Genomic DNA, 16,946 nt, shown 5'->3' on the forward strand with positions numbered 1-16,946 from the left:
TGATTAAAAAACCAGCAATTTATTGTGCATATATTCCATGGCCAAAGCATATATATAATTTTAATATTCATTTGGATGTGTGAAGAAGCATTGACACCTCAACAGCAATAATGGGTAATATTTCACAAAAGCCTAATTAAAAAGCTTCAAACTTGATGAAGAAAAAAGGACATAAAACTAGCCAATTTCCATATTATCTCTATGCATATTTTGGTTGGATAAGACTTTATGGTGGTTTGCTGTCGCTTCACATATTCTGTCTATAGGATATAAATAAACAGGGTGGGTGTTGTGCAGGGGGTGCACAACACTGTGCTGTGCAACCATCAGAACCGTCCGTTAGGCATTCCAATGGTCCAGATAAAAAAGGGGTGTAAATTAATTACAGGCTTGAAGTCTTCCAGATTTCCTCCAGCTCTCTGGCAAAATCCTCCTGTCTTCCCACAACAATGGTAATATGATCTTTTTTCTCGAACACCTTAACCTTGGCACGAGGAATTCTCGATTTAACATTGTAGCTACATTCCACGGGGATGAGTTCGTCGTCTCGGCCATGGTATATGGTGACGCTGCATTTCAGACGGTTGCGAACGACGTCCAAATACCCGTCGATTTTCCCGGCGGTACCACATAAGATGTTGTGTAGGGTATGCCATGCGGCATTGTGGGTGTGACAACAGAATCCTTCCACCAAGTAGGTCCTGATCCTGAAAATGATTTTTTTTTTTCCGAAGCTAACATTAAATAAATAGCAGGGATTGTAAGAGAGTAGTAGATAGGAGTCATTGTCCACAAGAAATTATTACGTTTGGTTTGAAATTTGAAAATTTGTTGACCAAGAAATCCTGAAAAAGTGTACGACAATACTAGGCCTATTTAAGAATCCACATTAAATTTTGACACTATCTTTTTCAAGAAAAAGTCTCAACAACAGTAGACTAGACTATGCTCCCTGATCAACACAGCCTTTTTGGTTGCCAAAAACACCACTAATAAGGCCCCGTTCCAGAAACTTTCTTAAAAAATAAGCAGCTTATTTTACATTTTCAAATTCAAAAATAAAGTAAATGAAAAATAATTTTTCAATTTTTTTTTGTATCGTATAAAAGATCTCATCGAGATCTTCCAAACAAGATCCATATTACATATTTTTATATTTCAATTAACCCATAATTTTTGAGCTTGAAATTGTCTTCTTAAAAAATAAGAACTTATTTTCGATTCCGGAACGGAGCCTAAGTGTATTATTAGCAGCCTAGAGTTAAAGAAATCGGTCAAATCATAACACGCAACATGCGAAGAGCAATCAAGAAAAAAGTCATAAAATTTTGGTTCTCCAATTTTGTACCGTAGTACATTCACTACTCACTAGTTTCTGAAAGGGTTACAAATTAATCGATTGTTGGGATGCAGCAAGTATTTATTAGCTATGGTACACATAACAAATTACTTTTAGTATTTTCGTCTTGGTCGAACCTAATTATTATTTTCGTCTTGGTCGAACCTGAATAATCAATTAAGCGAAAATCAAACCGAATCAAGCTTCACAAACCAAACTCCTAGCCCATCCCCAACCCGTTTACAATCTTAGCGGAGAAAATAAGACAGAATGTGCTAAAATTTGCCTGCATTATTTTCTTAAAGATCATTTCAACACAAAGGGTGATGGGGGCACATGAACAGGTATAGTTGAGGGACTTAGGTTTGAATGTAGTACCCTCTATCATTGTACTCAACAACCAACCAGGAACCATATTCAAAAAAAAAAACAACCAACCAGGAACTATGATCACCATTTACATGTACATAACTACTACAGTACAAATTCTCTCCTGAACAAACCTCTATGGAATAGACATGTTGGACAGGGTACATCCCTGGCCTGACAATTCATGGACTAGTAATACTCAGGAGGGAAGTGGAGCCCATCTTAATTCGTACAAAGTACAAAACTTTATTAAGATTGGTTTAAGGGTGATCAGCGCATAGTGTGTACCACCAATTAAGTGTTGTGGCGTTTACTTTCGAAACCGATAGAGCAGAATTGAAACTTCTTGCAGTAATATACTCCCTCCGTCCCTTTTTAAATGTCCTATTTTGTAACTCCAACTTATTAAAAAGACATCATCATTACATCTTTCACATCAACTTTTTTCTCTACTTTCCCTACTTACCCATCATCATTACACTTTTACTCACTAACTTTTCAAAATAAAATCTACTTTGAGGGATAAAATAGACAATACACCAACTTTTATCCCTCTAACTTTACAAAATGAACACTTATTAAGGGACAGCCCAAAATAAAATACTGGACACAAAAAAAAGGACGGAGGGAGTAGTAACTAACTAACATTAAAAGGAGGCGGATTCTCTGGACTGCAGAGAGCTCCTGCGGTTCACTTACAACCTTTTATCTTTGCATCTAATGGTTTAAGTTTTAAAAAACTTTTCCGAAAGAAAATTAAACTTTTCCCCGGAAAACTGCAGACAAGCTTGGTGTCCTTGCAGTATTCGCTAATGTTAATCTATTGAAAGAAAAATGATGAATTGATTGGAGTAATTTAGTGAGAGAGAGAGTACGAAACATGTGGTCGCATTTATTAGTACGTACCTGTTTCTGGTGATAAGTTTGGTGAGAAATCCCCACAGGCGGTGGTTCTTGCAAATAAGGAAGCAAATGGTCCGGCTAATGTGCTCGTACCAAGCGGCCATGGACGCCCCAAACGCAATCAGCGGCCACACACGCCTCGGCGCCAACTTTCTCATCAAATACTGCGTGCCTTGTTCACCCTTCGGTACCGGAAAATACGGCTGCCATTTTGTTTTTTTTTTATACACAAATTAACTTCAGCATACCATAATCCCATATGAAAATAAGAAAACAATTCCCCATGTTATTGATTTACAAATCTAGAGAAATTATAGTGATAACAACTTACCGGTGCAAGCAAGGTTAGCGATTTCACCAACCCCGGATACTTGACCGCGAGCGCTAGGGCCAGAATGCAACCTAACGAATGCGCGACAATGTGGAACGATTTGACTTTGTTCGGCTCGAGAACGGAGCGTTCGATCATCTCCAAATGCTCCCTCAACGTGTAAAGTGAGTCAGTTGGCTTGGGACTCCTCCCGAATCCTAAGAGATCGATCGCGAATAGCCGGTACTTTGATTTAGCAGATTTGGAGAAATTCGGGAACAGGGTCTCGGTCCAAAACGCAGACGATGAGATGAAGCCGTGAATGAACAGCACATCCTCTTGCTTGTTCTCTGACAAATCAAACCCAACTTAAACTTTCAATATTTGGAGAAATTGGCCGTTAGATATTATACTCCATTCGGCTAAATAAACAAGGTGACTTATTTTTTTGTCATTATTTAAATTTTTTTCGTATTTGTTAATTTTTCGTCAATTTTTTGAAAATTATTGCATCGTCATGAAGAGAGGAATCTAAAAAATAAAAAATTATGATCGAAATCAAAAAAATTTTAAATAAAGACGAAAATATTTGCTAATAAATTTGCTTATTAGCAAATATTTTCGTTTTTATTTAAAAAAATTTTGATTTCGATCATAAGTTTTTACTTTTTAAATTCCTCTCGTTATGATGATGCAATAATCTCCAAAAAATTAATGAAAAACTAACAAATACGAAAAAAAATTAAATAAAGACAAAAAAATTAGCCACTTGACTTATGTAACCGAATGGCCCCTGAAAAGTCAATATCTGATTACGTAGAATTTTGTCTTTTCTCACATCGCCTGTTAGTATAGTATTAAGAAATATTATGTTACCATGTTTTCTAGGCTTTATTTTTTTAAAACAAAAAATGTATCTTGTGGATGTGCTGGTGAATGATTGTTGAGTATGGTAGCAGCGGAATACCAAATTAAACATTTTACCTTTGGCTCCGTCAGCAAGGACGAATAGAGTTTCTTTCGAAGAAGAGGTCCAAGAAGTGCAAGTTTTGCAATCGCAATCGGACCACCTCGGTACGGGATGAGACTGATCCCCTCTGATCCTGCCATGTAGCATCTCGACGATGGTCGAGTTAACAGTGAACGTCGACCGGACCTTCCCGGATCTCTTGATCTTCTCCCAAGAAGATTGTATCACGGTGCCTTCCAGCTTCAACCTCTTGAGCTCGTTAACCGTAGATTTCGACACCTCTGAGACCAACGACGGACGAGTGAAGAGGGTGTCCGAGATGTCCTCCAGCTGCAACCTGCTGGAGCTGAGGCACACGATCTTAGACTCCCCTTGTTCGGAGACCAAAATGTTTCCACTGCTCGTGATCGCTTCTTTGGCCGGAGAGCAGTAACAGGGCTTCCATTCGGCTTCGATGAAGAAATCAGCGACTCTGTATACGTAACAGAGGATGAAATCAAGAACGTCCAGGAGTGAGAAAATGACGAAGCTCAAGACCTCGTTAATGGCTCTCCCTGTCACAATCAAAACTGATTTGGATTTTCCCATAACATACATTTTCTCGAGAAAATTTAAAATCCACCACCGACCCACAAGAAAAGACTTTGGAGTGGTGGTGGAAAGATATAGAGAGAGGGAAAGGGTGGGCGGGATTCACGAAGGTGGTGTTAATTTGCCAGACATTTTGGCTTTTTTATTGTTGTTGAAGACTCAGAAAATGTCATGGTACAGGTAAGGCCACTTGGTAGTGTTTTTCGGTCGTGTTTGTGATTTAGGAAATATGAGAGATTTGCCAAGAAGGCCAACAGAAGAAAATGGGTCGTCGTTGTTGGAGGTTTTCTGCAATTGGGTCATTCACACAACCCACATTTGCACAACCTTGTTGAATTTGAGGAATGCGTGTATGATTTTCTTCTCTTAAAAACAACTACTATACATACATACATATATATATATATATATATAGAGAGAGAGAGAGAGAGAGAGAGAGAGAGAGAGAGAGAGGCCTAGATGGAGAATAATCAAGGGGTACACTTGAATGAATTAAGATGGTTTGTTGGCCAAGGGAAAAAGGTTGGGTGGTAGTTGAACCTCCAGCGGAAAGAAACAAGGAAATCTCCCCCTTCCCACAAGCAGAATGCAGCCGAAAACAAGCTAGTTTTCTTTCCTCCACACATTCCTATTTCAGAATTACTCTCGTGAGAAAATCTTTCTTTAGTGTTTTAAACAAGTGTTTATAGCATTCAATTGAGATCGTCCAAAATTATTTTGGACGGTCAAGATATTAATAAAACTTTTTCGGAGAAGCGTTAATTGTGACCGGTCATAATTGAAAACGAATCTCAGCTATTAATTGCGCGAATAGACTGCTGATATTGCTCACGGAGCCTCCATGAAAAAGACCATCTCTACTTTCATAGACTTCACCAAACATACTCTACAAGTTTTTTCTTTTAAACTTCTCAACGGTAATTTGATTTTCGCACCCCTTTTGTTTTATAACCCAAACAAGCTAGTTTTCGGGACGGATCAATCTCTTTTTTTTGTATTCTTGTGATGTTAATTTACACTGTTGAAAACCGACAGAAAGAGTCTTTCGTTTAATCGTTCGAAAACTCTAGATAGGGACCTTGAATTACAGTACAACCCATGTTACCCTAAAGTACTCTAAAGTAGCATTACCAATAAATGTTTGGGAAATTTTTTCAAAGTGAACAGGTGGATGAAATCTCGTGAATTTATTGCTGTTTGTCTCTGGGCCACATGGGGCCTAATATTAGGAGCCAACCCTTCACCAGACTCCGCCTCCTAGACTCCCCTATAAATGCAGAGGTCACCAGTTTAGTCGGGTTGATCATTTGAGAAATATCTATGGATCATAAAAATGTTGGTGAGGAGATGGCATGCAATTCTTTGAGTTAATTATGTATGATGAATAGGGAAAAATGATTTTGCACTTTTCAAATTTTTTTTTTTTTTTTTGGAACAAGGATATGCTATATATACTTCAAATGTGAAAAGTTTATGAAAAGCTAAGCTGCTAAAGGACAGTTTTGTACGCGAAAAAAAGCAATAAAAGAGGTTAAAAAAAGCTAGGGTGCAAACAGACTGATTAAAATCCAGCCATCCAGGCAAGATTAAAGACATTGATTATGAACGTGGACTAAAAAAGCGAATATCATTTTGTGCAACTATAACATATTATCGAAGGGAGAAACTTATTCATGGAGCCTCTATGAACAAAGCAGCTCAAATCTCATGCGGCCGTCTCAGCTTTTGACGGTCCAGATTTTGATAAAACTTTAAACTCTTTTCAAGATAAATTTTATTAAAATTTGAACCGTCCAAAATCGAAACGGACGGTCGAGATTGCGCCTCCGTAACAGGCCCGTGAATAAGTTTTTCTGATCATGGAATCTTCGAATTTGCTACTGTATTAATGTTCTGAACTTTAGTTATTGCATGCAGTTGCACTACATGCCAAATGTTTATTAAGGTACTACTATTTGAATCATCTGCGTAACAGTCCCGCATATCATGCAAGGCTTGTGTGTTTGGTAGCCCTCCTTACTCCTTAGGTGCATTAATTCTTCTTGACGTTTTTGTCTAAAAAAATTTCCTCCTACGTGTTTTTATTTTTCGTAATTTTTTGTTGAGCTTTTTATCATAGTTTTTGATTTTAATCATTCGTGTTGATAAGAAGAATAAAAAATTACTATAAAAATGTGAACGATGTTGAAACGCGACACTTTAGACAAAAAAAGATAGTTGTTTGGTATTTTTTCGTGTTTAGTGAACTTTTTTTTGTTTTTGGTCATAATTTCTTACGTTTAAGACTCCTCTCGTCGAGATGGATAATTAATCCAAAAAATATGACATGAATTTAACAAAAAACAATCCGAAAAGATAAACAAAACCCATAAAACGAAAAAGAAAAAAAAAGTTAAGTAGAATGGAGCGTTATTATATATTTTCTGTCTTAATCAAGATGCAAAAATAAGTAACTATTCGGAGAGAAAATAAATAAATAAAAATAATCATCATCATTAATTATTAACAGCATCAATCAAGCATGAGGACTGCTATTCCCCCCCTTGACACACCCACCCCCGGCCCCACCTCCCTTTCCCAGATTACCCCCCTCCCCCCCTCTCTCTCTCTCTCTCTCCCTTTTCTTTCTTTCTTTACGGTTTATTCTTTTCTTTTTTTTTCCGGTTTGGTTTTTTTTTTTTTCATTTTATTTCATTTTCTTTCTTTCCGGTTTGAATTTTTTTTTCTCTTTAATAATACGTTCAAGTCTAATTCTAGACTTTGTAAAGTAATTGAGAAAAAAAAAGTGTTTCAATTGATTATGTTTATCAGACTGTTTTTTTTTATCCTTTATAGATTAAAAAATATAATTACAAAAATAAGTGTTCCAATTTTCAATCCGTTTGAACCGGTGCAAAGTTTTTATTTTTCTGATCATTTCATCCTAAATGGTCATAATAAATTTTTGGCTCTAAGGCCTTTCAATGGACACCCTAAGAGAGTCTTGAAACTAAATAATGAGTCTTAGGGTGTTTGTTGAAAAGTCTTAAATCAAAAAATTCATTATGACCATTTAAAATAAAATAATAAAAAAAACGATATTTGCTCTGATTTAATTGAATTGAGAATAAAAACACTTAATTCTTGAATTATATTTTTAAATATACAAAGGGTGTATTTATAGAAATTAAATAAATAAGATATAAGTAATTAAATAAATAAATTAATTAAAAAGCATGGGGGACCCGGGGGCTCTGCTGCCCCCATTGACACAGTAGCCCCTAAAACGTTTCCGTTTTAGTTTTAAAAAAAATAGAAACCAGCCATTTGCAATCCTATGGAGTATAAACGTAATTTGAAGCAACATACTACTGAATCAGTTAAGAGGATCTATTCTAAATAATGGTTAACAAATTTATAAAATTGTACTATAGTTAAAAAAAAGTAATCTTAAATATAACATTTGTATTCTGAATTAGTATGTCGTTTGCAAAATACATTTCGTAATTAGTTCCCGAACACTAATTGTAATCTTAATAAATTTTTTGCTTCACGGCCTTTCAACGAGCACCGTAAGACTTATTATTTAGTTTCAGGACTCTCTTAGGGTGTTCATTGAAAGGCTTTGGAGCCAAAAATTTATTACGACCATTTAGGATGAAATGATCAGAAAAATAACATCTTTGCACTGGTTCAAACGGATTGAAAATTGAAACACTTATTTTCGTAACTATATTTTTTAATCTATAAAGGATAAAAAAAGAAAAAGAAAACAGTCGGATAAACATGATCAATTGAAACATTTTTTTTTTCTCAATTACTTTACAAAGCCTAGAATTAGACTTGAACCTATTATTAAAGAGAAAAAAAAATTCAAATCGGAAAGAAAAAAAATGAAAAAAAAACTGGAAAAGAAAAGGAAAAAAAAAGAAGAAAAGAAGCAAACGTAGAAAGAAAGAAAAGGGAGGGAGAGAGAGAGAGAGAGGGTAATCCGGGAAAAAGGGTGGTGGGGCCGGGGGTGTGTGTCAGGGGGGGGGAGTAGCAATTTTCATCAAGCATTAAAAAGGTCTACGATTAGACCCTCAACATGAACATGAAGCTAAATCCATGCATACAATATATCTCCTTAAAGCTGTGACGGGTCGAATCAATAGGGTCGGATTGGACCAAGAGAGGAACATAATTGCTCCCACTAGATCAAAATCTTAGTTAAGTTGCGTAAGATGCATGTGAAAAATAATTGCTTTATCTTCTTATATATGTGTATATATTTTCTAATATTTGAATAAAATGTTTTTTTTTTCCATTTAGAATGTTAAATAGTTTTGCATGTTAAGGAGCATTTCATGCTTAAACTTTCAGGTTTGGGCACGGTGGCATCCATAGATCAAAGTACTAGTTCTGCCATTGGATGTAGACAAAGAGAGACTAAACAAGTTCTGAAACTTAACATGACAAGATTGGGGCTCTGCATGTGGATTAAACTCAAAACGACTAGCTGCTCGATCGTCACCCAGGTAGATCTTATCAGATCTAGAACTTCAATCTTTGATTGAGCTTTGGTTTTATTTCTAAATGAAAATCGATGTACTGCAACCCTCCGACACACCTAATGCCCATAAGTATTAAGTACTCCCATAATTAGAGCGCGGAAATCTGCATCAAAGATTTCGAAATGAACCATCTGGTGTTAATTAATTACCAAAGTCTAGTCCCATTTGATCAGATTTAGAAGTATTAACTTCTAATTAAAGTTGCAATGCCATGACTGATGATGATTAACTAGAAGCAATCTTAAGCAAACTTTTTTTAAAACTGGAAGTTACAGTATGCCGGCCAGAGTATTAGTGTAGTCATGAATAAGAAGAGTAGCATTGATGAAACAATTATGGTTTTGACTTTTGACATGCATGAAAGAATCATCCTCGTTTTTGTCAGAGCAATTTCCAGCAGCGAAACAGAGGTCAACCCTTGAAGGGGGTTCTGACACGAGTGATGAGTATTAAACTCCAAATAGAGATCAAGTCAACCTTCGGCATTGGGAATTAAAATGCTTTGATTGAAAGCAAATTAAGATGAGCTGTTAGAGCAACAGAGCCATACAGGGATTGCCATGCATACTCGGGTTACAGACAGACTTCAGTGCATGCATGCATGGCCTTAATTCCCCAACGGGATATGGTTTTCCTTAACTACGATCAACTGCAAACAACTCATTATATAGCTGCATGTTGTTACCAGCCTAGCTACCACAGAGAAAGAGAGAGAGAGAGAGAGAGAGAGAGAGAGAGAGAGGTGAAACTGGGGAATGAGTCCCCAAATACGGAGTACATTGAAGTGAAGTCTGAAGAGTTCACCACGAAAAAAAATTTAAAAAAAATACATTGAAGAGTTAAAAGATGGCAGTGTATTTGCCTGGCAAGTCAAAGAAGTCGGGAATACCCAAGAAGAAGGAAATCAAGAAATTAATATGCTAATTTTATAGCGTCACTTAGTTAATTTTATGATCATGGTGATTGGTTTTATCACTTTGACGTTTGATATTAATACTCGCACAGAGAGAATAAGTACGAATTATATGGCGCCAGATAAATTGCTTATAACAATTGTTGATATTTGTGGGTAAAACCAAAGGCTGCCAAAAAAAAAAATTTGGGTGTCGGACGGGTACCGCACACATGGTTCCCCATCGGCGATCACAACAGTACAAATGTGTTTTGGAAAGTCCGGATTTTAGAAAGAGAAAAATGGGAGAGAATTGTCGGGTAAAGGGAGAGAGACAACAAATCTGAATGGTCCAAAACACGTTTGGACAGCAGATCGCCAAATTTTGACTTTAACAATCTAGATCTCATCTCATATAAACTTTCATTTGTAGAAACTTATACTGTGCATAATGAAGATTTTAAAACTTGTATATATATGCATACAAATTTCTACATGTTTTATGAACTTATATATGTATACTTTTTCACTTATTTTATTTGCAGCTAGCTCTAGATTTGTATATATGCAGACATAAAACATAGGATTTTTTTTTTGGCTTGTTACCATGTTTGAGCTGAACTCTAGCCTAAGCTAATTTGGCTCATCAAATTTAAATTGGGCTTGGGCTCGAGTTCGCTAATAACTTAACAAACAAATTTTAATATTCCAAAGTTCAGCTAGTTTCGACTCGTTTGCAGTTGTGAGTGCAACACAAACTCCTCCCTCTCCCCATCTTGCGCTCATATGCACAAATCAAGTCCGTATCCCCTATCCGACCCTCTTCCGAACAGAGGCCTGTGCAACCCCTCTCGGCCATTGATCTCGCAAATCAACGACTGAGTGCTGAGTACTTGTTTCTCAAAACAACGTCGTTTTTGGGGCAGAAAGGGAGTCGAACAGACCCCTGTCTGGAAGGAGGTCGGACTGGGAATCTCGTGCCGCACAAATCGGTATCTATTGACAAAAAGGTCATGAAGTAAATTCAAATGCATAGGTGCTGTAACGTAGCAATCACATCATAAACAGGATTCATACGTACCTCCCTAACAAATTAAACGGCTCTAATTAAATTCAATGTTTTCCGCTTTTGCCGACAAATATTATGGTAGCTCAAATGTTGTCCTCAACTTTCATATACGCAGCAGGGCACGTGATTCAGATCCTCCTCATCTAGCTATTTTTCCCAAGAGAATAAATTCATTTAGTAATTACTCGTCCGTGACCTGCTATGGACAAGAATTTCAACGAAAATTAAATACTACAAAGACTTAATTGCTATGGACAAGTGTTCAGTTCTAGAAGAAATGAGAAAACATGACTCCAGATCCCCCGTCCAAGCCCAATCCGGACAGGGGCCTGTCCCACTCATCGGAGCCGTTGATCTCGCAAATCAACAGTTGAGATGTACCGAGCCAAAACGATATTATTTTGGAGCAAAAAGTGTTCTGCATATCTCAGTCGTTGATTTGCGAAATCTACGGCTCCGAATGGTGGGACAGGCCCATATCTGGATTAGGCTCGGACAAGAGATCCTCGGTGAGAAAACATGGGCTACAAAATTCCCTGTGAGCAAAAGGCATAAGGGGTACGTAGCAGCATTCTAGTAGTTCAAATTATGTTCGTGGTTTGGACTCTTGGGTGGAGGAGGAGGACTCATCAGGCCCAATAATATTAATCACTCTTCCACCCCAAGACAATAGAGAGATAAAGCACAATGTGGTAATCATGAAGAAGTTGCAGGGATGGCAAGTGTACCCGCCCCGCCCCGAACCCGCCCCGAACGGGGCGGGTTTTTCACTCCATATTCGGGGGTCGGGTCGGGTCGGGGTATAATTTCCAAAACCCGCCCGGGTTCGGGTAGGGTTCGGGGCGAAAGTACCCCGCCCCTAAACCCGCCCCGAAATTACCTGACCCCGACCCGACGTGTGTGTATATATATATGTATATGTATTTATTTATATATGTATATATACTTATATATATATGTCCTTTAATTTTTGTAGCATTAATCCAAAAAACAATGTCTCTTTACTGTCAAGTAGTCTAATCAAATTTTAAAAAGAAATAAAAATTGATATTTATTGGTGTTTAGTGGATTTTCTAAAAAGTTTTCTTCAAAAATTTATAATAAATCCTACACATAAAGAAATGGAATGAAGTATCCAAAATATTGATTACAATTAAAAGTTTAGATAAAACCGCGATACCAAAAGACACAAAAATAATTTCAAAACTTTTATTTTTTAGATAATTTTTATTCTTATTTTGCATTTTTTTTAAATTTTTACAAGGCGGGGCGGGTAAACCCGTTCCCCAATCGGGGCGGGGACGGGGGTACCCCAAAAAAACCCGGTCGGGGTCGGGGCGGGTAATGATTTTCGGGTCGGGGTCGGGGTATGCAAAAACCCGCCCCGCCCCGCCCCGTTGCCATTCCTAAGAAGTTGCATTCTAGTTCCAAGTAATGTGTGTGTGCTCATAGTATAATACAACAATTAGATGATAAAAATGCTAAATAAAAGAAAATGTAACAAAATTATTTTAGTTTCAAGTCTGGGCATGTGGCATACAGATCCGTCGCTGCTTCCATCTTCCATGTCTTTCCAAGGTTCAAACGAGCACTTCTAGCAATTGCTACTAGAGACTTTTTAGAGATGCGTATATCCAAAATCAAGAAATTGGCGGTGAAGTAGCTGGGACCAATGATTCTCAGGTGGTGATTGAACTCAATTGTGTTGAAATTAAGACAAAATCAGACAAGCAAGTGAGACTTTCAGTCAACCAATTAGAACCATGAGAACAAATCCTATTTCCAGAAAACACAGAAAGAAAGTGAGCCCTTACTCTAGCTAGGAATCCGTTTCCATCCTTAACACGTAGGAACCAGTTAAATGTACGTACCTTGGATGCGGTGCGCATCAGCTTGTATTTCCTCATGATCTGTGCCCAATCCTGCCAACGTAACAATTTATATCGTTCGAAACCTCATAAGAAATATCCTTGGATGTTCAGTTTGCAAATGTGCAACACGCACACACAATTCCTGGCAATAAATCTGGAAAACACATATAGCATGACTAGTACTACTTTCAAAGCTTTAGGGCCTATCACAGCAAGCAAACCATGTTAAAAAAACAGAATTTACAGAGATTTGATTCTGAACTATCAAAGAAACTCATAAACGTAGTAATTTTTTATTCACACGGAAGGGTCTTGAATATTTGGTGGTCTTGAACAGAAAGCTAGCTTGTGTTAGAAAATACACTCAGAACCAAAATTGAGAAATCTTTAAACCCGTTTTCGAATAACATTAACGGAGCATTGACAAATGAAGTTGAAGCGAAATATTGTTAGAGCTTGGATGTCCACTTTTCTATTTCTGTCCTTATTACTACTTTTTTGATTAGCAAGTGATGAGTGACTTACCAATCCACCACGATACTCAAAGTAGTTAGCCACAAAAACTTAAAAATTAACAAAGAGGGAAACAATGGACGTACCACTATAGTGGAGTATTAAATTATCAAAAAGTACCTAGTTCAATGGAGGTCTTGCGTCGATCCAGAAGAGATCGAGGATCGTCTCTAGCTAGCTAGTCATTGAAATAGTCATTTTCTATCATTTTCGGATCTGCTTTAAATTTTAATGATTCAGAGTTGTTCATCTTTTCGAAAGCTTGTCGAGGAGATTAACCAGGTCAAAATTGATCGAATTTCAAAACGTATTTATCTTTACCATTTAGGTTGAAAATTTTGGTTCTTTGACATGGCCGGATATTTGAAGCAAATAAACCTCAAGAGGTAGCTACAGCGGGGTAACAAAGGTGAGCTCTAAATCTAGATATCTTGAATTTCAAATTTGTAACCTCTTGGAGCCAGACCGTCAAAGAAAAATCTCTTGTTAATCCCCTAGTCTGAAAGTGAATTGCCTACATTTGAGCGGATCTGAGAGGGGAATAGTCGAAGTGCGCTTAAACTGAACACCTGACCGTCAAACTAAAAAAAAATGATGAAGCAAATTAATCAGTACCCTATGCAGACGTGGGAAGCCCCCCAAAACCTCTATTCCTCCGATTCTGAATTCCTAGAATTTTTTCTTTTCTATTCGTTAAAATTGACGCTTTGTTCTTTTCCCATCTTTGAGAAGAAAAAAAATTTACTCTTTATATGATTCTCAATAACTTTCTCTATCTATCTCTCCTCATTTATTACATCAAAAATATTTTTCAAAACTCAAAACCAAACAAAAGCGAAATATTTGAACGATCCGGATTAAAAACAATGTATCAACGATAATAGATTAATCTATTAACAATCTAGATGCTAAGCGGGCACTAGGTCAGCCGTATCCGGCACTGAAAATTTCTCGAGAAAGAGAGATAGTGGGAACATGGCAGTTGGTTGGATTTTGGGTTTCACTAGTATTTATGTTTTATGGCCTTTTCTTCTTAATTTTTCTTAATTGGTCAGGATTTTTTGTTTTTTGTTTTTTGTCCTTGCACACATCCGATAAATTATTTTGACAACTGACATTGCGTCTCATTTCGATGCATGACACAACGAATGAAAATACATTTTTATTAGTTTGTTCGATCATTAATTTGTACATCGAACGGGACACAACATTTAAGTACAATACAATAGTAGAATGAATGAATGTGGCTGATCATCTCTCAACCGTCATTAACCAAATTTGTGTACCCATCACGATTAAAAAATTACTCATCCACTCTCTTCATCTTCCTCCTTCCCAGGGAAAGCTCTCTTTAACTGCCTTCCCGACGAGGCTTCAACCATACTCCACCAATAATTCACTCTCCTCTCTCACATTCTCTCATCCATCAATTTATTAGCTTCATTCATCACTCCTCTGGTTTCCAAAACAAGAAAGAGACAATTCACATCTCTCTCTCTCTCTCCCCGATCCCAGATCTGCCCATCCATGGCGTTCCCTTCCTCTCTCCTCCTCCTCCTCCTCCTCCTCATCGCCCTCTCCCTCACATTCTCTCTCTCCTTGGCCGAGATCCGTTTCTCCGACATCCGCTCCGACGACCGCCCCATCATCCCCTTGGACGAGTTCGGTTTCACCCACCGCGGCCGCCTCGAACTCAACGTCACCAAAATCTCCCTCTCCAACCCCAACGCCAACCTCGACCTCTCCGGGCTCGGCTTCTTCCTCTGCACCCGCGACTCCTGGCTCCACGTCCTCCAACAAATCGAGGACGGCGAGATCACCTGCGCCCTCCGATCCAACCTCGTCAAGCCCGTCTACACCTTCGACTCCCTCCGAAACGACGCCCGCAGCTTCAACTCCCTCTACCTCCACGACGACGCCGACCAGTACTCCCTCGTCTTCGCCAACTGCCTCCCCCACCTCAAGATCTCCATGGCCGTCCGATCCGCCATGTACAACCTCGACGGCAAATCCGACGTCCGCGATTATCTCTCCGCCGGTAGGACCATTCTGCCCAGGGTTTACTTCCTCTTCTCGCTCACCTATTTCTGTTTGGCCGGTGCTTGGATATATGTTTTGTATAAGAAGCGGTTGACTGTGTACGGTATCCATTTCTTTATGCTGGCTGTTGTGGTGCTAAAAGCGTTGAATCTTCTGTGTGAGGCTGAGGATAAGTCGTATATTAAGCGAACAGGTAGTGCGCACGGTTGGGATGTCTTGTTTTATATATTCAGTTTTCTGAAAGGGATTACTTTGTTTACGTTGATTGTGTTGATTGGGACCGGGTGGTCGTTCTTGAAGCCGTATTTACAGGACAAGGAAAAGAAGGTTTTGATGATTGTGATACCGCTTCAGGTTGTTGCTAACATAGCTCAGGTTGCGATTGACGAGTCGGGGCCGTACGGGCAGGATTGGGTGACTTGGAAGCAGGTGTTTTTGTTGGTTGATGTTCTTTGCTGCTGCGCAGTTTTGTTCCCTATCGTGTGGTCGATTAAGAACTTGCGGGAGGCTGCGCGGACAGATGGGAAGGCGGCTGTGAACTTGATGAAGCTGACTCTGTTCCGACAGTACTATGTTTTCGTTATTTGCTATATTTATTTCACGCGCGTCGTGGTGTATGCGTTGGAGACGATTACGTCGTATAGGTATCTTTGGACCACTGTGGTGGCCGGGGAATTGGCAACGCTGGCTTTCTATGTGTATACGGGTTATAAGTTCAAGCCTGAGGCTCATAACCCGTATTTTGTCGTTGACGATGAAGAGGAGGAAGCTGCGGCTGAAGCGTTGAAACTCGAAGATGAGTTTGAATTGTGATTTACTGCACGGAGGTCTCAAGTTTGTGGTCAAATTCGGGGTTGAGGTAGAAGCCAAACCTTTAGTGTAGGCCATCAAAGCTTGCCTTTTTGAATGTTAACATTATCTTGGTAGATGGTTGATTTCCTGTGCATGTTGTACTTGAGCCTGCAGTATACTTCCATAGCCTTTTCATATGCTTATGTGAATCAAGTAGCTTGTTTACGTGCCAATACCAATATTATTGCGCCCACTTTCTATAATGTTTACCTTTTCAATGATCTTCATGCACTCATGAATTACAGAAAACTTCTTGGTAGCACCAAACCACTGACCGCTAGAGATGAAGAGTTGAAAAGAGTAGAGGCAGCCTTATAGTATAGAGAGAGAGAGAGAGAGAGAGAGAGAGAGAGTCGCAATGAAGGAGTTGAGGCTAGATTTTATGGTATGTACTTGGAAACATGGAATTTTGCAGGTGTTCAGCTAATAGCTGATATCCTAACTAAGAAAGAACACCAGATTGTGAAGATTAACTCTAGAAAACAGAGAATACTGTTTTTCTAAAGGTAGCAGTTGAAGGGTTTATAAGATGAAAGAGAATGACGGTTGTTTTGAAGAAAGTGTCGAGCTGCAGAAATCGCATAGATTTGGTTGCTGGAAGTTTTAGCAAGGAACTACTCGATTGTTTTTGTTTGTAAATGAAAGCAAAGGATTAGCATAGGAGGTTGGGCTGATTAATGCTTGCCAGGCTGGAG

At 38.4% G+C, this 16,946-nt stretch overlaps 2 protein-coding genes across 3 annotated transcripts; one reads left to right on the forward strand and one right to left on the reverse strand.

The window, feature by feature from the left end:
* On the reverse strand, window positions 1-5,006 carry LOC131316315 (probable lysophospholipase BODYGUARD 3). 2 transcript variants are annotated; one of them, XR_009197070.1, is made up of 4 exons: window positions 3,906-5,006; window positions 2,943-3,271; window positions 1,231-2,814; window positions 1-989 (listed from the first exon to the last, which is right to left on the reverse strand). XR_009197070.1 is itself a non-coding variant. In XM_058345637.1 (4 exons), the coding sequence occupies exons 1-4, from the start codon at window positions 4,486-4,488 to the stop codon at window positions 383-385; spliced, it is 1,437 nt and encodes a 478-aa protein (XP_058201620.1). In that variant the 5' UTR covers window positions 4,489-5,006; the 3' UTR covers window positions 1-382. The 2 variants fall into 2 exon arrangements, 1 of the variants encoding a protein (XP_058201620.1); XM_058345637.1 differs by having other exon boundaries at window positions 1-707; window positions 2,615-2,814.
* Window positions 5,007-14,631: 9,625 nt separating this feature from the next.
* On the forward strand, window positions 14,632-16,424 carry LOC131316365 (protein CANDIDATE G-PROTEIN COUPLED RECEPTOR 7-like). The gene has a single exon (XM_058345700.1). It carries the CDS (start codon window positions 14,887-14,889, stop codon window positions 16,210-16,212), a length of 1,326 nt encoding a protein of 441 aa, XP_058201683.1. The 5' UTR covers window positions 14,632-14,886; the 3' UTR covers window positions 16,213-16,424.
* Window positions 16,425-16,946: the final 522 nt, after the last annotated feature.

Source organism: Rhododendron vialii, chromosome 2a (genome assembly GCF_030253575.1).
Source record: "Rhododendron vialii isolate Sample 1 chromosome 2a, ASM3025357v1".
Taxonomy (NCBI): domain Eukaryota; kingdom Viridiplantae; phylum Streptophyta; class Magnoliopsida; order Ericales; family Ericaceae; genus Rhododendron; species Rhododendron vialii.